The sequence below is a fragment of the Filobasidium floriforme genome (genome assembly GCF_021052385.1).
Source record: "Filobasidium floriforme strain CBS 6241 chromosome Unknown HD553scaffold_26, whole genome shotgun sequence".
In the NCBI taxonomy this organism is placed as follows: Eukaryota; Fungi; Basidiomycota; class Tremellomycetes; order Filobasidiales; family Filobasidiaceae; genus Filobasidium; species Filobasidium floriforme.
The window spans coordinates 472,243-494,658 of NW_025763647.1; the positions used below are offsets into that span (position 1 = coordinate 472,243).

General features: G+C 51.5%; 8 protein-coding genes across 8 annotated transcripts; 4 read left to right on the plus strand and 4 right to left on the minus strand.

The window, feature by feature from the left end:
• Positions 1-264: 264 nt before the first annotated feature.
• On the plus strand, positions 265-654 carry HD553DRAFT_345898 (uncharacterized protein; the record flags this gene model as incomplete). Its single annotated transcript, XM_046183148.1, has 2 exons — positions 265-435; positions 517-654. The coding sequence occupies 2 exons, from the start codon at positions 265-267 to the stop codon at positions 652-654; spliced, it is 309 nt and encodes a 102-aa protein (XP_046033242.1).
• Positions 655-5,119: 4,465 nt separating this feature from the next.
• On the minus strand, positions 5,120-5,963 carry HD553DRAFT_363738 (uncharacterized protein; the record flags this gene model as incomplete). The annotated part of the gene is made up of 3 exons (XM_046184031.1): positions 5,120-5,617; positions 5,676-5,801; positions 5,853-5,963. 3 exons carry the CDS (start codon positions 5,961-5,963, stop codon positions 5,120-5,122), a joined length of 735 nt encoding a protein of 244 aa, XP_046033243.1.
• Positions 5,964-6,458: 495 nt separating this feature from the next.
• Positions 6,459-9,664, plus strand: HD553DRAFT_337469 (Noc2p family-domain-containing protein). Its single transcript, XM_046182289.1, has 9 exons — positions 6,459-6,801; positions 6,862-7,317; positions 7,397-7,511; positions 7,586-7,676; positions 7,755-7,977; positions 8,047-8,160; positions 8,231-8,595; positions 8,656-9,235; positions 9,308-9,664. The coding sequence occupies exons 1-9, from the start codon at positions 6,508-6,510 to the stop codon at positions 9,410-9,412; spliced, it is 2,343 nt and encodes a 780-aa protein (XP_046033244.1). The 5' UTR covers positions 6,459-6,507; the 3' UTR covers positions 9,413-9,664.
• Positions 9,665-9,741: 77 nt separating this feature from the next.
• Positions 9,742-10,966, plus strand: HD553DRAFT_319229 (uncharacterized protein). Its single transcript, XM_046180989.1, has 6 exons — positions 9,742-9,828; positions 9,891-9,917; positions 9,984-10,298; positions 10,378-10,479; positions 10,554-10,645; positions 10,717-10,966. Exons 1-6 carry the CDS (start codon positions 9,763-9,765, stop codon positions 10,736-10,738), a joined length of 624 nt encoding a protein of 207 aa, XP_046033245.1. The 5' UTR covers positions 9,742-9,762; the 3' UTR covers positions 10,739-10,966.
• A 1,226-nt stretch (positions 10,967-12,192) lies between these two features.
• On the minus strand, positions 12,193-13,551 carry HD553DRAFT_319231 (uncharacterized protein). Its single transcript, XM_046180990.1, has 3 exons — positions 13,417-13,551; positions 13,285-13,340; positions 12,193-13,212 (listed from the first exon to the last, which is right to left on the minus strand). Exons 1-3 carry the CDS (start codon positions 13,465-13,467, stop codon positions 12,606-12,608), a joined length of 714 nt encoding a protein of 237 aa, XP_046033246.1. The 5' UTR covers positions 13,468-13,551; the 3' UTR covers positions 12,193-12,605.
• A 187-nt stretch (positions 13,552-13,738) lies between these two features.
• Positions 13,739-15,191, plus strand: HD553DRAFT_319233 (putative mitochondrion protein). Its single transcript, XM_046180991.1, has 6 exons — positions 13,739-13,863; positions 13,938-13,969; positions 14,063-14,395; positions 14,484-14,553; positions 14,704-14,836; positions 14,940-15,191. Exons 1-6 carry the CDS (start codon positions 13,858-13,860, stop codon positions 15,044-15,046), a joined length of 681 nt encoding a protein of 226 aa, XP_046033247.1. The 5' UTR covers positions 13,739-13,857; the 3' UTR covers positions 15,047-15,191.
• Positions 15,192-15,290: 99 nt separating this feature from the next.
• Positions 15,291-16,708, minus strand: HD553DRAFT_363741 (uncharacterized protein; the record flags this gene model as incomplete). Its single annotated transcript, XM_046184032.1, has 7 exons — positions 15,291-15,515; positions 15,594-15,686; positions 15,762-16,041; positions 16,113-16,170; positions 16,230-16,280; positions 16,338-16,413; positions 16,477-16,708. 7 exons carry the CDS (start codon positions 16,706-16,708, stop codon positions 15,427-15,429), a joined length of 879 nt encoding a protein of 292 aa, XP_046033248.1. The 3' UTR covers positions 15,291-15,426.
• Positions 16,709-18,425: 1,717 nt separating this feature from the next.
• Positions 18,426-20,945, minus strand: HD553DRAFT_319236 (putative alpha-galactosidase C). Its single transcript, XM_046180992.1, has 3 exons — positions 20,918-20,945; positions 20,243-20,858; positions 18,426-20,174 (listed from the first exon to the last, which is right to left on the minus strand). Exons 1-3 carry the CDS (start codon positions 20,928-20,930, stop codon positions 18,578-18,580), a joined length of 2,226 nt encoding a protein of 741 aa, XP_046033249.1. The 5' UTR covers positions 20,931-20,945; the 3' UTR covers positions 18,426-18,577.
• Positions 20,946-22,416: the final 1,471 nt, after the last annotated feature.

Genomic DNA, 22,416 nt, shown 5'->3' on the forward strand with positions numbered 1-22,416 from the left:
CTTTGTGGGCTACGAATTGGGATAGGAATGGGCAGCAGTGCGGTCTGAAGCGAGAATCAATTTCGCGAGTTTGCACGAAGACGGGACACGATGTCAGATGAAGGATATAAAGGTCGATGAATCGAGTGGGATCGAGGTCTGTCGGTCTCGAACCGGTGAAACAGCCACAAACACGCACACAAATATTCTTCGCAAACCATCCACTTTAAACACCGCAATCACCAACTTTCATCGCAACTACAACTCGCATAAATCTTTCCGACGATGAACTTCTACGAACCCTCCAACAAGATGTACACCTACGCCAAACCCATCGGCATCCTCCCCAAGATCTTCTGGGCAGTCACTATCGGGACCGTGGGGTACGCGATCGCCGATCGGTACGTCGTCGGACAGGAAGAGAAGACGAAGTGGAGACGAGCTGTTATGGCCAGGGTGAGTCCGCGTTTCTTCATCCGGTTTCGAGCCCGAGTCCGATTCCGATTTTGATGAGAATTGGGGGCTGATCGGGTACAGGTCTCGGCTGTGGATAGCGTTCGGGACAACATCTTCTCGGGGAGGCTGATCGACCGAGCTTCTTCGAGCAGGCTTTGTAGCCTCGTGCAACATAGGATGAGGAGGTGGGGCAAGAGAGGGAGGATCGTGGGCGCCTAGGTATCATGTAAGAGGCGAAGGAACATCATGTACGATTCCGCTATTAGAGAATTGGATAATGCGATTTGTATTCGACGAAATATCATCATCGTGACTTCTTCTCAAGTACAGCATACGCATAGCGATGATGGGTCCCGATTCTAAAGGTGTTTTTGAGGCTTTTGAACCAGATACGGTAATAACACGAGGCACTACACTGAACTGGCAAGGACCCGGCCGACGCAAGTGAGGCTAGTATTGACGTACACTAGGCGTGTGACAATTCATTCATCGATCGATCCAATCTTTTGTCCACTCACTCCGGGAATACCACGAGATCCCAGAGTTCTTTCTCGTCCGCGCGATTCTCTTGCGAGGATGGGTCTCCGGTAGCCTTTCCCTCTGATTGTAGCGATTTGCGCCCATTCGTCGGAGATGAATTTCTCTTGAGCTCTATCACATTGGTTTCATGACGTTCTGCCTACCACTCACGAGGAACCAAGCGACATCGTGTAATCCTTTTGAACAGTGCTTACAGGGCCTCTGTGAGGGTTGTGGTCAGATTGGCTGCTAGCTCTCGGGCAACAAAGAAAAATGTTCGTATGCATCTGGCATCCGCAGACTCACTGAGTGGCGACGAATGGATCTATACCGGCGTTCTCAATTTCCGCCGTATTGGAGCTCGAAGGCTGCTGGGATGAATCTCCTGGCAATGACGAGACGGTAGCGGACCAAGGTCCTACAGACTGTTCGACGTAGAATTGTAATCTACACGGGTACCGTCGCGCCTGACCAAGTCGTGCTTGGCGTCCGAGAATCCAAACCATTCGGGGGGGCAAAAAGCTAATGGTGACATGGACTTGATCGTTGGTCTTCGAAGTGAAATATAGTTTGGCGGCATCTAAGAACGCCTGTTCTGGCATGCTGCAGTAGGCTTCGTCTCCGATCTTTGCTTTTTCTTGATCTGGTACTTTAGTGTGAGCCTTTTCGATTGCTGTATATTTCATGCAATTTTCCAATATGCTTTCCTATCGAGACTCGTTAGTAAGCGTATCTACGATCGCCCAACAGTTCAGCTCACTTTTAGGTTCTGTTTCGCCCCCCATTTCCCTGCGATGCATTGCATGATGACCCCCCTTTGAGCTGTCATAATGGCCGTGACGTCCTCGGAGCTTGTTGTACCGGAAGGTCCCGGGTCACAAATCAAATTGTCGGCTTGCCAAACTCTTTTGCCCGGCCGAAATAGGCTCTAAAATGTGTTGTCAGAACGAAATGTCACTGAAAACCCCGACCGACTTACTTCCAGATGTTCTGCATAGAGTATCTGTACACTGCTAAGAATGGTCCAGGCCGTTTCATCCTCTGCGATATTCGACATGTCTTTGAGGTGGATTGAAGTCTCGATTTTCGGCCTTCAGTCATCTAAAGGTCGTGAAAATATTTCAGCTGCATAGGATGATTTCCTGTTAGGTCCTATATATACAGTACGAGGAGCTGATCATGTAAGTGAGTTTCCTTTGTTGATGGTCACCCAGTGTTTCAACGAGTTCCAGCTCCGTATCGTCGGCGGCGGTACAACCGGGCGAGTGCAGCATGGTCTATCCGGTTTTTGTGCCGGAACGGACCTCATATGGAACGTCTGGTAAAAGATATCGACCCGAGGTGGAAGTTCTGACGCTGGACCCAACGATGGGTTCCAGAAACGATCATGGCATTTGCGGATCACATTGGAGATCTTCGTGGTCCCATGTGGTCAATCTGATTGGGATTCTGGTAACAAAAAGTATTTTCTACTACATGAGCGGGAACACGCCGTGATTAGCTGTGCAGGTGACCGTTCAATGGAATCATTATTACGAACACTCTGTATCAGAGGTAAGAAAGAGAGGTCACTCCTATTCCAGACTCGAATGCTTTTGGAATCGGGTAAAACATAGAGTGAGCTAGCATCCGGATATCAAATGATCTTCGTGAGCGTTCCAAGCACCCCCTCCTCGACATTTAGGTACCGACTAGACCACGATGTGACGAGAATTTCGTTCGCAGGATCAACGTAGGCGGGAGGCTTTGGTCATGAGACATGGAAGTAAATCTACATAATTCACACAAGTACACGATGTTTCATCACTCGTCCTGATCGCGCATCTACAAGTTTTACGGTACAAGGCGAGATCATAAGTTTTCAGATCAGCTGAGTGACAAATTCAGTAAATCCAGTAGTCAGTAGTCAAGACACATTCGCCTAACTGTACCAACTTCAACTTCGCGTGGTATATGGCCAAGTCGTCTGGGCGTCGCTTGACGTCTCTGCTACTGATCCGTCGGGGGGCTCTGTAGAGACCGGCGGGATCCCGAGATAGTAACCGTGTCGCCTGCAGAATCCGAGAGATCAGTATCATTCCAGCATTACGAGTTCGGCAGAACTCACCTGGGATCGACGAGGCCATTGAGGGCGCTATCAGGATGTAGTACAGGCCTTGGTAGAATAATCGGCCCAGATGGGTTCGAAACAGACCCGCTGAAAGTGAATATTGTGGATGGTATGGAAGTTTGGGAGAAGCTTCTGTCATTGATCGTGGCTGGCATCCTCGGTGCTATCACACTAGATTCAACAGGAACGAGGGATGCCAAGTGGAAGTTGATCTCCCAGGCGTAGGCTTTCCTTTTGAATTTGCCTTCACCAGTAGTCAGTTGCTGATCAAGGCTGCGGACAATGGCATGTACCTGCTTATCGAACGTGGAAACGAAAACCTGCGCAGCGTTCCTGGCATTCGGCCGCTTCATGGTCTTGTATCCCTTGCCTTCGTATTCCTGTATGTCCTCGTCAAGCTGGGCGTCCTCCACCATAGCATATCTCGCGCATTGGACATGCTCCCCTTCCTGAGTATCGATTTCAGAGGTCAAGACCGATGTGAAAGAGCTTTTCATAACTCACCAAGCTGAAGTCCTGATTTGTTCTCCAATTTCGAGGGATGCAGCACAAGATTCTGCCTTTCTGCTGGTTCACTACCTCATCAATCTGTTGCGCAGTGCAAACCGCGCTGTTGAATTGATGAGGATTCACGAGCAAACGATCCGCAGTAATAACAGTGCGATGAAGCAGGTGCTGAACCGATTAGTCAGTGACTGGCTGCCTGAGCTGCTGGATGTAGAAGACGTAGAGCATATACCTTAAAATTGACCAGTTCGACTGCTTCTCGCGCGCTGGAAACCATCCAAGCGTCAGTAGTGACGGTAGAAGCATTATATGACATTTCGATAGCGCCCTGCAGTTTTGAGTATGAAGTTGATCTTTGAGCCAGATTGATGCGGATTACCAGCGTCAGAGCTGTATTAGACATCAGCTATATAGGCGATCGCCAATACGGTACGTTGCGACGGTGGTACGGTAATCGTGATTCTTGTACCCGTTCCTTTGTTGGGTGTTCGATGATACCATACGGCGTTCAGGCGTCGTCATCGCCTAAAGGACCTGACAAGTCCTCGATGACGTTGGGTCATCACTGGAACAGCAGACAGTCTCGTTCTCGCGGTCATATTGCAACGGAAACGCAGTAGTAAACGGCTGGGGTGACAAAGCTAACAACGACTTTGAGAAGGTTTGGTTTTGCCAGTTGCACATTGCTTTGCTGTACAATCTCCTTGTAAGAGTATATGGGGTCAGGACAAGTTGTATGGCGCACTCAGTCGATCCAACAGGTGAGGCTCAGTCCGCTAGTCAACTCCGACTACTTCCCCTGTGTAAAGAACGTGATCAAGATAAGGGTTGAGTCGCTTCTTCCATTGCGCTGCTTCTTTCAGCACGACAGAACCGTGATGTGCGGGTCGTGCCCGACGTGTTCCACCTGGGACAGTCAAGGTACGAAGGCTTATGCTTCTAGACCTCTACCACGCTTAGATAGAATGCAATTCATTGATTAGATCGGTTCATGGATGAAGTCAGATAGCGCTTTCGCTTGCATGTGCTGAAACGTTCTCCGGAGCAGATCCGGCCGTACGAACCCCAAAAAAGGATCGTCCTTTGAGGACCGATGATGCGTTGTAAGGTTCTTTGAGCCACATCATTTGCGCCTTCTTTGGGCCATCAAAGTCGTCGCACATTACTGTGGAGTGCAGCTCAGCCCGACAGTGCGTGCGCAACGTAGTTCGACGGCCATCTGGCAGCCTGACCTCATCTGGGTCCACAAATTTCTTGTTTCTGCAATCTTGGGCTGCTGTCGAGGACAGCTTCAACATCAAAATTCACGTCAGTTATCCACTCGTTAAGCGGTAGCTGCGAAAGACCTGTCACACAGATCTCTTTGGGGAAACACACGAAATCTTATGGACAGTGTTACCCGCCCCCCGATTCGATTTGCGATAACGATCGCTGGGTTCACGACTCCGTACGACTCAAAGCTGTGTGTAATATACTTTAATACGCTCGCGATGACCAGCAATGATCGGAAAATACATTCGTATGGCTGGCTATCGATAAATCCGTTCGTTACAAAGATTTTTCCAAGGAATCCAAAACATCGATTTCCTTAACGGGCGTAAACCCGACGTCTGTGATGGATATGATTCGCGAACTCTGACTGGGCGCATGACAAATGGCAGTACGACGACTTTCAGAGCTAGCAATGCTGTTTTTGTCATCATCGTCAGTCTCTTTAGCTTGGCTCTCGGTAAAGGCGAAGTCCTTTGTTGAAGGCCCAGCGATATCCATCGTGGGTTCGGTTTCTACATCCTCCGCAACAAGCCTCGGAGGCTCCGGTATCGGATTCAGGGCCTCGTGTGGAAAGTGTTCGCCAAGCGGGTCGCACATGAAGGTCGCCGTATGTACCCAGAGGGGTCCAATCTGAGATCCTCTGACCAGTCTCAAGATGACATCGGGATGCGACTTCGAGATGGAGAACCACGCGGTTGACTCGTCCAAAGAGCTTCGACGAAGCCCCTCTTCTACCAATCCTGAAACGTAAAATAGGTGGAAGTCCGTGTTGTACTAGGTAGACATCCATTCAGCGTGAATCTTGATGTAAACAGAATGAGAACGGACTGACTCTGATGGACTTGATTGGCTCGTACCAGGAATACTCTTCGATTGCGGCCCGGATCTCAGCTTCCGCCTCTGGGGCGGAACCCAGGTTGCGGTATCTGAGCTTGACGTCTCCACAAGCAAGATGGGCCTGCGGAAACGACTGTGAACATTTAGCACACCTAAGCATATGCTTACTCACTTGCAACCACTCCAGGCTCATATGTTCCTGTTCGTCTTGGAAATAGAACAACCTGTCTTCGGGGAGACCAGCCATAAAACAGTTGGTCGTAAGGGTTTGATTGGCAGCCATTTTTGTCAATTCGTCGATGAGGAGAGAAGGTAGTTCTTTATCGAGATGGGGAGATGCCCAAATCGCCCTTGATCTATATATATATTGTCAGCAAGGCGCACGGCGGCACATGGTAGATGCTCGTCGTTTCCTTTCATTCAAGATTTGCGTGAGGTAGCGAGTAGGTTGATCTCGTCATCTGTGATCATATAACCATTAGCGCCTCCAAATCTACAGAAGACGCAACAGATACAACCGAATACTCAGCTACTCAAAGTACGCATACCCGTGTCTTGCGTTTCACTTTGTGTTTGACTTTACGCAAGCATGCGGTTGCCACCATCAATTATTATTCATTCAGAGAATTCGACGCCACTGTGATTAAATTCGCTTCCGAAGGTCTCACGAAAAAGGTTCCGAAGGTCACGTGATGTCGATGGCATCGTCCAAAAGTTGACCTCGGCTTGTAATCAACTTGCAACTCGAACGACTTGATCGTTGTAATTTGGACGAGCTCCTGCAATTCAGGGTCATCTAGACACACCACATAGCGCATCGAATAACAATGGCTAAAGCGACCAAGCAGACGAAAAAGTTTGTGTCCTCCGGCAAGCTCAAGCAGGAGATCACGAAGCGAAGACAGCACCAGAAGATCAAGCAAAAGACCGCGGGACGTGAGGCGACCAAGTTGAGAAAAGAACGTAAAGGAAAGGGAAAGCATGCCGACGATGACAGTGAATTGGAGGGTAGTGATGATGAGGATGAGGATGTGACATTGCCTGCCGGTGACGATGACGAAGAAGAGGGTGGAAAGAAGGGCAAGGGCAAGGCTGTTGAGGGCTTGAAGGCGCTCGCCGGGGTGAGTTACAGTACACAGTAAACGAATTTGATATGATATTGACAGGTCATATGACTGCAGGATGATGCTGCTGAATCAGACGACGAGGATCTTGAAGACTTCTCCGACCTGGAAGAGGAAGACGACGACGATGCCGACGATAACGAGGCTGCCCTCGCTGCGGACGAAGCCGCCATGGCCAAATCCCTTGCCGACCTCGCCAAGAAGGATCCCGAGTTCTTCAAATACTTGAAAGAGAACGATGCTGAGTTGCTGGACTTTGAAGGTGGAGAGAACGAGGATGAAGATGATGAGGAAGTCGAGGTGACCAAGAAGACGAAAAAGGACAAGAAGGAGAAGAAGACCAAGGGAAAGGGCAAGGAGCAGGTCGTCGATGAAGACGAGATGATGGATTACGATGCTGGGAGTGATTCGGAAGAGGAACCCGAATTCGGTCAGCCGGAGGAACAGAAGGAGGTCGAGAAGGTCTCGGTATCGATGAAGATGTTGAGATCATGGCAACGGGCGATGATCGAGGTGAGCCGCGATCAGTTTCGAGCTTGGTATAGATCCTGAAAACTGATCAGAAACATACCTGACCGATCGATAACAACAGCAAAGCTCGCTACGATCACTGAGAAAGACGATCTTGGCTTTCCGAGCGGCTGCTCATATGAACCAGGATGACGAGGATGAGATCGAAACGAAGTATAAGATCGATAGCGCTCAAGGTCAGTGCAGGCTGTGCTAGTGCCGATGTGCAAGTGTAACGAGAGATGCTAACCGATAATATTCTGTGCTGCAGTCTTCAACAAATTGATTCTGACCGCTTTAAAATTCACCCCGGTTGTGCTCAACAAGCACATGCCGTCGAAAGAGTTGGCATCAGGGAAATTGTGCGTCTTATTTGTTTCCTCTGTCCTTTCACGCCAGGGCCATAAACTGAAATCTTTTCGTCTGAATCGCATTAACAGTAAGACGCAACCGCCACCAAACGCCCACCCTACTCTACCCCGTTTCGCCCTCTCTCATTTCACCACAATCATGTACCTCATCAAGTCACTGCCATCAGCGCCTACCGGAAACGAGGACGTTGAAGGTGCCGCGGACAGCTTATTGTACACGGTCGTCACGGAGAGCACGAAGATGTTGCCTTGGGTGATGGAAGGAAAGAGGCAGGTCAGGGCGTACTTGAAGGTCAGTAACGTTGAGATGTCAGAGATTACGAGGCGAAGAAGCTGATGGAAGTGGACGCACCTGATGCAGCTGCTGCTCGACCTTTGGTCTTCGGCTGCGGATAACGTCAGGATCGCTTGTTTCTTGGCCGTCCGGAAGGTCTTTGTTGCTGGTGACGAGACGATCAAGGAGCTGTGCTTGAAGGTGAGTCATCATCGTCCAATCAGCATGAAGGCGACGGGTCACTGACTTTTGATTCTTTCGCAATGGACAGAACATCTATTCAGCTCTCTTGCCTCCTCTTCGTCTCACCTCGGCACACACCCTTCCTTCGCTCAACTTGATGAAGAACTCGGCTGCCGAGCTTTACCAGATCAACCCGGCCATCTCCTACCAACACGCCTTCGGGTACATTCGAGCGCTCGCTATCCACTTGCGTCAGGTCGTCCGATCGGGTCAGGCGGATCAGGAAGCTTTCCGAGCGGTGTATAATTGGCAATTTGTGCATTGTATCGATTTCTGGAGCACGGTGTTGAGCGGGGCTTGCGACAAGGAGAAGGTGATCGAGAGCGGCGGACTGGCTAGTCCATTGGAGCCTTTGATCTTCCCCTTGGTACAGATCGCTTTGGGTGTCATTCGGTGAGTGCAAGTGTTCCGTTCACGTTGTCACGCTGCTGACAGTGCCATCGATTTTGATAGACTGGTACCGACGTCGCGATTCTTCCCCTTGCGATTCCACGTCATGCACTCGATGCTCCGTATTATCGGTCGAACGGGTACTTACGTTCCCCTCGCACCTTTCCTCCTGGAAATTCTCGATTCGGCCGAGTTCAAGAAGAGCAATCCCAAACCGAGCTCTCTCCGTCCTCTTGACCTGGAATACGTGATCCGGGCACCCAACTCGTACTTGAAATCGAGAGTGTACCAGGAGAGCTTGGCCGACGAGCTGTGTTTCATCGCTGGCGACTTCTTCGCGCTGATGAGCAGGAACGTGGCTTACCCGGAGATGACCATCCCCGTCATCGCTCACCTGAAACGGTTCCTGAAAAAGGGAGGCGGGTCGGGCAAAGTGAAGGCTCAGGTTAAGACGGTCGTCGAGAAGATCGAGTTGACGAGGACATGGGTGGAAAAGAAGCGAAGGGGGGTGAACTTTGCGCCGAACGAGAGGGAGGAGGTGGCTGCGTTCTTGGAAGATGCCAAGGTGGAGGACACGCCAATTGGGGGTTGGATGAGATTGCAGCGCAAGGTCAGGGATCAGAGGAGACAGGAGATCGAGGCGGTGAGTCTTGATACGGAAGATGCCCTTCGTCAATCGCACAACCACTGATCTTATGGTCGTTCCACCTTGCAGGCTCAACGTGAAGAGCGTATGGACCGTCAAGATGAATCGGACGATGATGAAGACGAGGACGAGGGGAGCGATGTCGATATGGGTTCGGACGAGGATGACGAATAGACGTGTCTTGAGCGCCGACATGTATGTATCTTTTGTATGAACGCCTTTCGCTTATGGGTTTCGATGTCGAGCGTGCTTTCTTGCGATTGTGGATGGAGCACGCAGTCAAAAGTCAGCAGATGAGCAGCTGGGTAGTAACAGGCAATCTCGACGGCTCTCGCAAGTGGCGAGCGCTTGACTGACTGCGTTCAGAGTTGTCGAGGTCTGAACCGGAGTTGGCTTTTTGACTTTGTAAACAAATGACGAATCCGTTGACCTCCGATCCACAATCAAATAGAGCGGTCTACGATGTACACCTTCATTCCATCCTGCTCAGACTATGCTCGTAGATCAGCCTTCAGTAGATCAAAATGAGTGACCCAGCTAGCCGGGCTAGGCAATTGATGCAAGAGAAGGAGAACATCGAGGCTGAAATAGTCAGTACGAGAGAACTCTACGTTTGGGAAACACCGCTGATGAAGCGTCGATCGATACACAGGATGCATACCGATCACAACTTGAGCAGGTCAGTACAACCTTACTGTTATGATATGAAGAGACTGGCGGCTCACAAAATGGCTTGATGTCGTAGCAAAATGTCACAATGACAACCCCGCTCGTCGACCCCGAAGGCTTTCCTCGAGCGGATATCGACGTTTACGCCGTTCGTCATGCTCGAGTCTCCTTGAACCGTCTACGGAACGATCATCGGGATGTGGTGGATCGTCTAGGTCGGGTGTTGGAGGAAGTGTATGCCATCGGAGCGGTCGTCGAACCTAGGTTGAACGGAGCTGGAGCTGGAAAGATGGTCAACGGAGACGGACCTGGATCTGGGTCTAGCTCGGCGAGTGTGAGACCTCTGGCCAGGGTGAACATGGTCTCTGAGAACAGCCCATCGGCTACTGCAGTAAGTGCTCCTCCTCAGTTTTGGAGATCGAGATCAATTGAATCGCAAGGTTGACATATACATCACTGGGCGATTGCAGGGTTTAGAACGCGGAGATCTCATCATTCAGTTCGGCGATCTGTCCTCAGATCAAGGACACGCTCTAGCGGATATCGGCCAACTGGTGCAGCGATCGGAAGGGGTCCGTTTAGGTCATAGTTATCAAACACTCGCTTTCTTGAACACTGACTGCTGTGCTCACGGTCTGCTGAACAGGTCGAGATCCCGATCAAGCTGAGACGAGAAGAAGAGACTCTCGACGTCGTGCTCACACCGAGAACAGGCTGGGGAGGTCGAGGGATGCTCGGGTGAGTCTCTTCGAAACCACTTCGCTGACATGATTACGACTGATCGATCCGCTACCTTTTTGTATGCTTAGCATGCACATCTTGCCACCATGAGCGCATCCGGAGCTGTCATCGAGCAATCATCTGCTCCATCGTCATCCCGTTCGGGCTTCTTTACAAGGATCCTCGCTGCCCTGCTCATTGCCTGAGATGCAACCGGGCCCGTATCACCCATGGGATTTGTTCACCCTATGATCTTTCCACAATTGATGACATTGCGACAGCTCCCGGAATCCATGAAGTTGTAGCGACCCCCTCGTGCAATACCGCAATATTCGACAGCATCCGACTGACCACTCCTCCACCATCCACCGAGCGAAAGCGAAAGAGTACATGAGCGAGTTTGGATTTCTAGTGTTTGGGTTACAGCGATTGCGCCAAACTTGACCGCTTCGATACACTCGGACTCAAGTCTCTAGATGCGACGGTAAACCGTTCCCAAAGGAGCGAGCCGAGGGTGCCGTTGGTGGCCAACATCACCGGGTTTTATTGTACGGCAATTATCCAGGTCCAATCGACACGGTTACTGAGCTCCCTGAGGTAAGACCCCTGGAAGTCAGATGAGACGGGTTGGTGGTGGTGGTGAAGGAAAATGGCAAACATGAGGGCCGGGTTCTTCAACACCATTGGCCTGTTGACAGGATTGCCTCCGTTCACAATTTCACCCACAACCTCGAACTGAGCTTGATGTCTTCCAAGAGTAACCCTGCCAATACCTGTGCTAGCAAGGACACCGAGTTCTCCCGCCTAACGACGGACGAAGTTCTCGTGCCTGTGATAGAATGCCCCCATCCTTCCCAGACGTGTTTTCTGACCTCTACACTCACCTGGATAAAATGCATTGTATGTGCTTAATGCGTTCCTTGCATGCTTTGGTATCTCTTCCAACACGTTGTGGATCTTGTCGAGCCGTTCACAAATTTCTTGTGTAGTGAAATATGTGGTGAAAACTCGAGTTTATCGAGCAGGCTGTGGGCGAGGTGGGGGTGAATATTGTGGTAACGTGGTAACCATCTAAGTGCATCGATTCTTGTGCAGGCGGAAAGCTTTGCCCTTGACTTGAACGTTCCGAGCTTGAGTACGTACACTCTCCGCCTGTATACAAGCAGTAACCTTTGCAATGGGGTTGATCTGTAACAAGCAAAGCCCTTCACATTCGCCTGACCACGCTGAACAATCACTTGACTGGTCACCCGGTTTATGACCATATTCGGGGAGCATGTTGAAACAAGAAGACTGAGACCGCCGGTTCGATGACCAGGATTGGAGAGAGGCTTACGTTGGCTTTCCGCCCGTCTTCTCCTTCCCTGGGCCCCGGCATCAGCGAGCCCGTCGAGCCTAACGGTCGCAAGCGGGAACGGAGTGAGAACAGCCATGTAGCCAACCTCCCCCTGGCCAAGCATGTACCGTCGTCGTCGACCGCTGGACCATCCGCTGGACTGGCAAGGACGTCAAGGAAGCTTGCCCCGGTACTCCCTATCATCGAGAAATTGCTCGAGGGACTGAATACAGGTTATGATTATGTCTTTAGAGGCCTTAGAGGTAGAGGATAGGACCAAGCGGGACAGTCCCATTTCACGCGAAAGGTTCAAGGACCTGCGCGAAGGGTTGCGACTCGGTCGTGATCGGAGATCGATCAGCACACAACGTTAGCGCAAGAGGTTACAACTTGGAACACTCCTCTTCATTCGATGGGCACAAGCCGCAAGCGACTGGGCTACGAGATGCGTCCGTGTCATCCTTATCGTATAAACATCTATCAGACCCGTCTAAACGTCACATCCGTAACCCGTATTGCGCTACCGACCGACGTGAGATTCGGGCGCGTCTTCGTATCCTTTCCGTTAACCTCCGACTGCCCTCTCCTCCAATTCCAACCGTCCCGTAATCCCTAGTCCAGGCCATTGCAGATAACCTCTACTTAAACCATCCTCCCGCTGCCAACATCATCCACCCCCAAAGCCTTCTCCACCCGCTTGCCCAACGGATCGTTCAAGCTCCCGGGGATCTTGCCATCACGCAAGGTAGTCGCCAGGGCGAGTTCTTTTTGTTTGACGAATTCCACGTCTTTGCGAACAGAGTTGGATGGTGTCGAGGTGGAGCTCGTAGAGGAGGACTGGTGCGAATGAAGAGCGGATTCCAAGGCGTTGGTAGTGCTCGCTTGGATATCGTGTAGTTTGTGTTTGAGGGCATCCACAACCCCCTCCCTGGGGGCTACTGAGTATCCAAAAGATGAGGAGCTCGATTCTTCTTCCCCTACTCGAGGGGAGAAGGTGTTCGTAGTGACCCGATGGACGACTCCGCTAGCGGCATCCCAGACACCACCGAGGACGTTCTGCCAATCGGTCGTCTCCACCCCAGTGACCGTCTTTTCCAGAATAGAGTTCCATCGAGTTCGAAGTTGGTCAGAGAGGGGGCGGTAGTGAGGGTAAGGATGAGAGAGTTGAGAGGAGGTAGGGGTAGGGGATTGGGTGAATGAGGAGTTTGAGGAGGAGTGGGCGGAGAGGGCGACGGCGCAGTCGTGAAGTCTGTCAGGCCAAGTTAAACGATCAGCATGTGACGGAGAATTGAACGTTGGGAGCGGGTATGTGGGTGCTTACTCGGAACGGATCAATGAGGTTCGGTTGCTGATCGTTTGCGAGATGGTATAATAGACCTGCAATAAGGTAATTCGGAATCATGATCTTCAGTGAACCTCCTTGCGTTGATCTCGGAATCGCGACATGACTCACCGCCGATCCGACAAGTCCACCCAACAGAGGTCCGGCTACGATGGCAGTCATCTTGGCTTGCTCTTCCTAGTCTTTGCTATGCTTGTTGTGGGGCGATAGAACGGGATGTTGTCGAGGTGGTTTATTTGGTTTGAAGATGAACCTTTCGGAAGGTCCAGGCCGCCAGCTTCGGCCAAAATCGCGTCGCTTGCCGGAGCGCCGATGACGGCGACGACGACCTGCCTAAGGCAACTCGCAACTCGAGCGTATACAAACAACTACAACAACTATCGATCGCACCACATCAGCCTACTAACAAGCTAACCCACGTCATAAACGGTATGTTCAAGGTTGTTGCTCGAAAATCTCGTCCATCGTCGATCCGCGATCGCTCAAATCTGTTGCCTATACAGTACCTTGACTACGTCATCAGTCGAAAAAAGCAAATCTCCTGAACAAATCATGTCGGTAAGTCGTCGAACAACCTCGATAATGTGCAGCGCCACAGACTAACACTCAAATATCGTTTTTGAACTTCGTAGCAACGAGCCTGGACCGAAGAACACGCCAACGAGCAAGTCACCGTTCTTTACCATCACCTGCGGAAGAAATCATTTGCTGACATATCTCTGTCTTTCGCCACATGTGATCTGATTAACCTCAACAGGGCCTTCCGACACAACGTCGAAGGAGGTCTCAAAGGAGCCGCCGTAGCCACCGCCATCCTCACCCCAGCCTTCTTCCTCTTGCAGAGACGTTCGGCCAACTTTCGAGCCATCCCCATCCCCCTGAAAGCTTTCGGTGTGGTCACCGTAGCCGTCCCCTGTATCTCTATCGGAGCGGAAAAGGCTGGAGAGAGATATGAGAGGGGTATTCTTGGTGTTAGTCAGCTCGAGGCGACCGAGAGGGATCGGGAAGAGAAGAGGTGGGAGGGTCTGAGCACGGGGGAGAAGATCAGGGATTGGGGGAAGAGGTACCAGTGGAGTATCGTTGGTGGAAGGTGAGCCAATCTTTTTCGTGTTGTTTTTTGCTTGTATTGGTCACTGACGATATCGATATCATCTGCTCGTATGATCGTGATGCTACAGTTGGTTGGGAACAATGGCCATCGCCGGAATCGTCATCGGTCGAAGCCCTTACATGTCCTTCTCTCAGAAGGTAAGCTATCATTTCTCTCATCGAGAATTTTGTGCGACGAAGAAAGCAATCCCGATGTTAACCTCGAAGAACTCTGCTTCTTCTACGTGTTTGTCATCTCGACTTGTATCGTTCTCGTATTCGCACCAAATCTGAAAATCCGGCTTGTAGCTCGTTCAAACTCGAGTAGTCGCTCAAGCCTCGACTTTGGGTACACTCATCGCTTCGGGTATGCTCGCCGGTATGGGATCCCAGGGCGAGAAGCCTAAGAAGGCTGAGGACCACAGTTGGAGGGATATCCTCGGTAAGCATATATCCTCTCACGTGACTGTCTTTTGACGTTGATGACGGTCGGGGCTGACGAGATGTGACTTCTATCATCTCGGCGTTATTTTCGGGACGAACAGAGCAAGAGGCCAAGCAAGAGGAAGAGGATAAGCGAAGGGCCAAGGAGGAGGAAAAGGAGGAAAAGGCCGACGAGAAGATTCAGAGCAAGATCACCGGTACCCGATAAACGGTCCGTGTTCGCGGGTGGGATCGTCTTTTGTGCTTGCGACGGTCCGATCAAAGAGAAGAGCAAAAACAAGTCTCGAATAAAACATGTATCCGTATACTTTAGATGGATGAAGAACCGTATGAAATAGCCGTAATCAAGTTTATTGGGGAGTTGAGCTGAGAAACATTCACTGAAATATATCGGAGACTATCGATTACAAGCAGACCTTTTCGACTATATTATCATGTGACCATCGATCCATGGCAAACCCAGAATATGAAACCTCGGAACTATTCGTGAACTAGATTATGTTTCTTCGCGTCTATCGACCCAGCGAGTCTTTCTTGGCTGAGTATCGTCTCGGCGCCGGTGAAGAGGCAGCGCTGCGATCGAGGTGTTTACCAGAAGCTGCGCTTGGCGACCGAGTCTTTTCGGACACAGGTCTTGCCGTCGCTGGAGAGCTTGTGGGATCGGTCGCACTGGTTGACTGAGGGGTTGAAGGTGACGATAAGGTTAGCATGAGTCGCACGAGAAGCCGGAAGAGGCAGTTGAGGATGTGGCTCACTCTGACAAGTCCCCTGGACACACTGGACGTCAGCGACACCCTTGAGTTCGCTGCAGTCCTGAGTACCAGCAGCGCCGGGACAACCTCCACAAGCTGCAAAGACGCGTAATAATGGTTAGCATGAGTACGAACCATAAGATGTATGGTCGAGAAGACTGATAGACTTACCATAAAGCTCGTTGGCAGTGTCAATGCATCGGCTGAACGACCTCTTCCTGCTGTCCCGCATAGGGCAAGCGGTCTCGCCGGCATCGCAGATCATACCGGTAGTGAGGACGACCTCGCCGGTCTCGACGGCTCGTCGTCTTCGTTGAGCGAGTTGAGAGGCGGTAGCAGCGGAGGTGGTGGCAGCGGGGGCGGTCGAAGTGGGGGCGGTAGAAGTGGGCGCTTCGACGCCGTAAACGGTGAAGACGTCCTCTCGGACAATGATGGTAGGCCTAACTCCGAACTGATTGACGTGCATGTGGTATTCGTCAATCGCCTGTAAAGGATAATTCTCATTGTACACCGCGCACTCACCCTCAACTGCGACGAGAAGTCTTGGCCTGCGGTTCCAGCAGCAGTAGCCATGCTCCCACTGCGATCAGATAGCCACTTAGTCCAACGATCAGAAGGAAATGAATCCGAGGGACTTACCGAGTCCTGGGACACACAGAAGTGAACTCTCCAGCGGCAGTGAATTGCGAGCTATCGGCAGATCGATTCAGTACGTTGCATTTCGGATTCCACGACCTCGACACTTACTAAGTGCATGCCACGAACGTTCCGTCAGTACCATAGTTGGTCAATCTGGAAGATAGGACGGGAACACCATCGCAAGCTGATGTTCACGTATAGCGATTCAGTACTCAAGAATCGCCAATCAGACATGCGAAGTACTGACCTGCAAAGTCATAAGTGTAGCGGACCGAGTAGGAGTTGGTATCGCTCGTAAGGTAGTTTTCCTCGTTGTTGAACCCGGGAGTTTCGATGGTTGCTTGACAGGCGCTGATCCGCCTTTGATCAGCTGTGGCGGTACCGGAGGTAGTGGCCGGAGGGGCGGTCTGAGCCAGAGAGCTGGGGAGGATGGCCAAAAGGGCGACGGCGGCGACGAGAGATTTGGTGAAGGAGAACATGGCGTCCGGCGCGAGTATTCGATTTGTAAAGTAAGTGAAGGTGAAGAGAGTGTGTGTGGTTGATGATTGTAGAATAGAACTTGTCGATAAACCGCAACTCGAGTTACGAAGGTGACAACTTATATAGACGATATTTCCTAGAATCCAGGGGGATCGACAACCGACCGGGTCATTCTTTTTCGCGCCGATCCGATCCGATGGTCTTTAACTCAGGGGGAAGGCTTACCTACGTACCTCATTTCTGGGTCCTGTTTGACCTCAGCGTCATGAAAACGAGTCTGACCCTTGGGAGAACAATGTCGTTCGATGTTCGAACAATGCGTTGCGGAGGACGTCCTGTGCGACCTTCTCGTCGTCGTAGGCTTGGGTGGACCATCGCCGGGAGGGCTGACCACGAGGCTTGCGGGAGTCGACACGCATGCCCGAGCCTGGGTAATTCTCCTTGGACACGACTCTTTTGTCAAGACGACAAAGAAAACACGTTGTCGTAGTCTCCATCGGCGGTTCAGAGGCCATGACGATCGAATACGACGTTCGACTCAAAAGTATCCACCCTCATTTCCCTCGGTGAACTCCTGAAACAAGGTTTGAACGCCATTACGTTATGTCATCTCGTCTAAGCGAGAACCGGGAATCGACCGAAGACCGAAACGAGAGGCGTGATCGACACGCGCGCACGCTCGTCCCCCTGCTCCTGGCCCTCTGTCGGTTTCTCCGGATCTCCTTTTGTCCCTTTTAATCCTTTTGTCGTCCCTTTTTTGTTCTCTGATCGTCGATCTCTACGGCGCAAGAGGGAGGAGAGGAGGATGCCAAGGTGGATCGGCTCCCCCATCTGGAATGTTCTGTCTTGTCTTGTCTCGCTCGGCTTCCACATCACCCGAAGATCTGAATCACTATTCATTGATCGCTTACGCTCCTGCCTTTGCCGCCTCGACACTCTCGGATCCACCAGGCGGGGTTTGGCTCCTGCTATCCACATGTTAACCCATCCGCTTGGGACAATAGAGAACTAGTACGAGTCCGAGTCATTATCGAGAGCACGCGCGAATGGTGCAGCCGCAACGTCGAGATGCTGTACGACCTTGTCGACCGACCGCTCTGGGAAGCAGCGGGCCCGGCGCAGAAACCGATACCTACGGGTAGCCGGGCCGGGCGGAAGTGGCTCGAGACATCGTTTGTTGACAATGACAACCTCGTTTGTACGTTGCCGGCATGTCGGATGAAGGCGTCCACTGAGCCTCCCGGTGCATGTGTGGGCGCAGTGATTCATCACACGTATGACGATGACACACGTCGATCCGTAACAATTCCGCCAACAAGCGACCGAATAGCAAACCCTTGTCTCTCATGATGTCGATGCTCGACTAGCTTGAACAATAGGCGAATGCTACTGCTCGCACTGCATACTCGTTCCGTACTCTTTCCACCTAGACAAAGACGCCACTCTGGACAATGTTGAATTCATGACACCGTTTCATATCCACTCGACTCTTGTTCCTAAGCGAGCAGATATGAACTCGAGACTCGGTGTCAGATTCAAGGTTGGTACCGAGTGGATGAGGACGAGACGCTTCGAAACAGGGCCGCTATCTAGACAGCGGTGGACATCCGTATAGCATACGATTTCTCTTTTGTTTTCGTCTTGCAGAGGCGACTTTTGTTCCATCTCGTACGAGCTGCATTACGACCTGGGCGCTTCGAAACAGGGCAGCGATGCAAAGAAACGGTGGATATTCGTAGAGTACAGTATTCGATTTCCCCATTGTTCCCACGTTCGTTCTACAATCTTTGTTCAAATCCCCACGCTTGTCTGAGCATACAACCTTTGTTCCAAATCCCTCACTACCCGTCGACTTGAATCGTCGACGCCTACTTTCGGCGAAGAAAGATGACCCTGCTCTGATAATCCCCCTTGAGAGCCAAGCGCAGACCCGCGTTCATCAACGTCCGACCGGTATACTCTACCGCCTCTTGTCCCTCTTCTTCCAGCTCGTACGTCGCTTCCGGGTCGAGCCCTTGTAACCTAACGGGAGGGCTGTGCCAGTTGATGATACTCTGCATCCGATAAGCCAGCACAACGGCCGAGCTTTTGGCCTTGTCAGGGGAGACGAACATCGCCGTGGGCCAATTGGATTCGTCAGGCCGTTCAAGTCGGTAGAGGTCTCCGGTGATGACGAGCGGGTTGACCTTTTCGCTCAATGCGACGAGTCGGGGGATCTGGGCTTGTTCTTCCTCGGGTAGTTTGTTGAGGTCAAGTTCGAACCCGAAGGACCCTCCCATGAGCGCTACGTGCGCTCGGAATTCCAAGGGGGTCGTACGGCCGGTCTGGTGATTCGGGACGGCGGAGACGTGGGCTCCCATAGATGAAGGAGGGTAGACCAGGCTGGTTCCGAATTGGATGAAGAGACGGTCGATGGCGTCCGTGTTATCCGAGGTCCAGGATTGAGCCCAATAGTGGTACAAGCCCGGGTCGAATCTTCCTCCGCCCGACGCACAACCTTCCCATAAGACCTCGGGGAACCGTGTAGTCAAAGTCCCCAGCACCCGGTAGAGCCCTAACATGTACGCATGCGGCACCGAGGGCGAGGGAAGTTCGTGCATCCCCCGATTGTTGTCCCACTTGACATACGAAATGTCCGCGCTGTTTAGGATATCGGTCAACTTGTCGATAATGTAATCTTGGACAGCGGATTGAGAGAGGTCGAGGACGAGCTGGTTCCGCGCTTCTGTCAATGGATAACCTTCGGCTTGAAGCACCCATTCGGGGTGGGTTTCGAACAGCTCCGAGGCGGGGTTGACCATCTCCGGTTCGACCCAGATCCCGAACTTCATCTTTGTCGTCGTCTTATCCTCTGTGTTGTCCTCTTTATTATCGAGCTTCTTGACCTCAAACCCGGTAACCCTCGTCACAAAATCTCCCAACCCATCAGGAAACCTCTCCGGATTAACGACCCAATCCCCCAACCCGGCATTATCCGACAATCTAGGGTGTTTCACTCCGAACCATCCGTCGTCCATGACGAACAACCCTACGCCCAGCTCGCTACCCCTCTTGGCGATCAAGGCGAGGTTTTGTTGGTTCATATCAAAGTAGGTGGCTTCCCAGTTGTTGATCAACGCCGGACGAGGTCGGTCCACCCAACGGGATTTACACAAATGTCCCCGGTAGAGCGAATGGTACTTCCTACTCATCCCCCCTAACCCCTCAGCAGAAAATACCGCCACGCATTCCGGCGTAGTAAATTCCCCACCCTTCGGACTAAGGGGCCAAGAGAGGTGGTCAGGGTGCATACCCGCTAAGACTCGGGTAAGGCCGACAGAGCCTTTTTCTACTTGAAACGAGTGCGAGCCAGAGTAGATTAGGGAGAAACCGTAAGTTTGACCATGAGTCTCGGTCGTGCGGGGGGAGGTTAGGACGAGGAAGGGGTTGTGTAGGTGGGAAGAGTAGCCGGTTAGGCTTTGGAAGCTGTCGTATTACAACTCCGGACCTTGAGCAGGATGTTCTGTCAGAACGTATGTTTGAAGTGGACTCACCCTTGTGTACCGAGAACGACGGGCCGCTTGACGACCCTAGCCTCCCTAGCCCAATCCCCGCTCAACTGTAACATCTCCCATTCCCCACTCGGCATATCCACACAGAAACTAGCTGCTTGCTCGACGACCACCTCTTCATCCCCGTTATTCACAATGCGGAGAGACCTGGCGATAGCGTCGTAGCGAGGGAAGATGGAATAGGAGACGTACACGGAGATAAGGGAGACCGGGTCGGTGAGGTGGATGACCAAGGTGGACACGTCGGATTCTTCTCCGAATGTCGCAGGCAAGCCGGGGAGTTTCGGTTTACCGGGGATGATCTCGTAAGAGACGTATTCTAGCCTCAATACCGTGTTCCCAGTACGTTTCCTGATCCTAATAGCTGGGAGCCTGAAATCACCCCGCCCGGAATCAGGTAGTTCTCGGGGAACGCGGGTTAAGTAAGAACCCCAACCTCCATCCGGGCCTCCGATATCGGGAGGGAGGTGGGAGGTGATAGGGGGACCGAAATGATCGTGGATGAGCTCGCCGGAAGGGTCGGCGTGGAATATGTAGGAGACGCCGGGGGAGGTTAGGGAGAAGGTCTTGGTCGTCTCGTTGACGGTGATGCAGGGTGCTGTGGAAAGCTCCGAGGATCAGCTTGGACGTGGGAAATCTTCGGAAGGTGGGATTTACTTTGGTTTGACATGATGGGAGAGGTTCCTGATACGATGTGTCTTGTAAGTTCTCGATGTTGCATGTTGCTTGTAGTTGATGCTTCTTATATATATCGATCTCCCGTGTGTTCGGCGTTGCCTTCGGTGAAACTTCGGTCATCGTCATCATCGCATTAACCCGAAACTGAGTGGTATGTATCACGTGATCCGTCTTGAGTTCGCGAGTTTCACCCTTGGCGATCGGGTCCGCGTGTTGAGCTCGAAAACGTTCGGGAGAACCGATTTCGGAGCCCATGATGGATTGAATGGATCGCCCTTGTGAGAGGTCCGGGTTGGTCCGTCCAGTCGAAATGTCATGGCTTTCTCTGTATCGTGGTCTCCGTGCAACGTACCGCTTGATCTGTTCTGAAGTCTTGATTAGACTAGACAACTGGATCTGCGCCAATCACCCCGCCAGAAGATCGAGTCAAGACGACACGACACGACGTGTTGAGATGACCCCCAAACGATCTTGTCTGGCATTATCACCTGGGCTTACATCACAGATGTTACGGTTGATAATGAAAAGAAAGACAGAAGGAAAAAAATGTCTTGAAGTCCCCGTTCAATCGTTGCGTTTTTAAAAACTTTGCGGGAGAAGACGTGTTGTCTGAACTTGTCTCGTCGACCGATATCGCTATCGATATCGAACCTTGATACATCTATAACCTCTCACAGAAATCATCTCTACAAATGCGATCGGGTCGCCTAACATCATTGGAAAGCCAGTATCGTTGACGCTCAAACCCCGATGATCGCCAATCCGACGCGCACGTGGAGAAGTGGCTCGTAGTGTAATCGGCTCATGAACCACATTATTGGAAGCTTTTTACGAGTCTTTCCAATACATCCTTGCTCAGTCCGGCTCCTGAGTCATGAATCACCAGTATTAGCAAGTCGAGCTCGGGCGTCAGGTTACAAAATCGTGTGAGATGAAACCGAGGAGAATGTCATCCTTTTGTTATCATCATTATTATTAGCTGGCGTTGGTGATGAGACGAGCATCCTGATCTTCCTCCAGAGGTTAAAAACTCGCCAACACTTCCTTGCATGCCAACCTTGAGATCCACGCCGCAGCTATACAGTCAAGTTTGAGGGGGTACATGGTAGACGGAACACAAGGGCCTTGTTAGCGATTTGCTACAATAGGCTGCGCGTTTTTGAGTTTCGCAGACGTACCTACAGTATACTGTAGTTGATATGATCACATGTACATGTACTGTAGTCTTTGCCCGTTCTTGACACTCTTTGATGTGGCCAGGTATATACACTCTTCCGACGAGAGGACTTGGGAGGTATTCGCTCAGGTCGAGGTTTCGAGGTTTCGAGGTTGGGGATGCGTAAAGGCCCATCAGCCGACGCCAATGTGGAAGTCTCCGAATAGCGGGGTAAAGCGGATATGTTGGGGGAATGTATGAATAAATGATTGGTTTGCGATATCGGCATGGAGATTATGTGAGGTACATTACATTGTGCTCT

Excerpts from the sequence above, each read along its gene's own strand:
- HD553DRAFT_337469 (XM_046182289.1), top strand. The coding sequence starts at position 6,508 with ATGGCTAAAGCGACCAAGCAGACGAAAAAGTTTGTGTCCTCCGGCAAG. Across the intron at positions 6,802-6,861 it reads GCTTGAAGGCGCTCGCCGGG|GATGATGCTGCTGAATCAGA; the intron begins GTGAGTTACAGT and ends ATATGACTGCAG. Across the intron at positions 8,161-8,230 it reads TCAAGGAGCTGTGCTTGAAG|AACATCTATTCAGCTCTCTT; the intron begins GTGAGTCATCAT and ends CGCAATGGACAG.
- HD553DRAFT_319229 (XM_046180989.1), top strand. The coding sequence starts at position 9,763 with ATGAGTGACCCAGCTAGCCGGGCTAGGCAATTGATGCAAGAGAAGGAG. Across the intron at positions 9,918-9,983 it reads ACCGATCACAACTTGAGCAG|CAAAATGTCACAATGACAAC; the intron begins GTCAGTACAACC and ends TTGATGTCGTAG. Across the intron at positions 10,646-10,716 it reads GGAGGTCGAGGGATGCTCGG|CATGCACATCTTGCCACCAT; the intron begins GTGAGTCTCTTC and ends TTGTATGCTTAG.
- HD553DRAFT_319231 (XM_046180990.1), bottom strand. The coding sequence starts at position 13,467 with ATGACTGCCATCGTAGCCGGACCTCTGTTGGGTGGACTTGTCGGATCG. Across the intron at positions 13,341-13,416 it reads GTGGACTTGTCGGATCGGCG|GTCTATTATACCATCTCGCA; the intron begins GTGAGTCATGTC and ends ACCTTATTGCAG. Across the intron at positions 13,213-13,284 it reads ACCTCATTGATCCGTTCCGA|ACTTCACGACTGCGCCGTCG; the intron begins GTAAGCACCCAC and ends TTGGCCTGACAG.
- HD553DRAFT_319233 (XM_046180991.1), top strand. Across the intron at positions 14,554-14,703 it reads ACATGTCCTTCTCTCAGAAG|CTCGTTCAAACTCGAGTAGT; the intron begins GTAAGCTATCAT and ends TCCGGCTTGTAG. Across the intron at positions 14,837-14,939 it reads CAGTTGGAGGGATATCCTCG|AGCAAGAGGCCAAGCAAGAG; the intron begins GTAAGCATATAT and ends CGGGACGAACAG.
- HD553DRAFT_319236 (XM_046180992.1), bottom strand. Across the intron at positions 20,175-20,242 it reads GTCGTTCTCGGTACACAAGG|CTTCCAAAGCCTAACCGGCT; the intron begins GTGAGTCCACTT and ends GTAATACGACAG.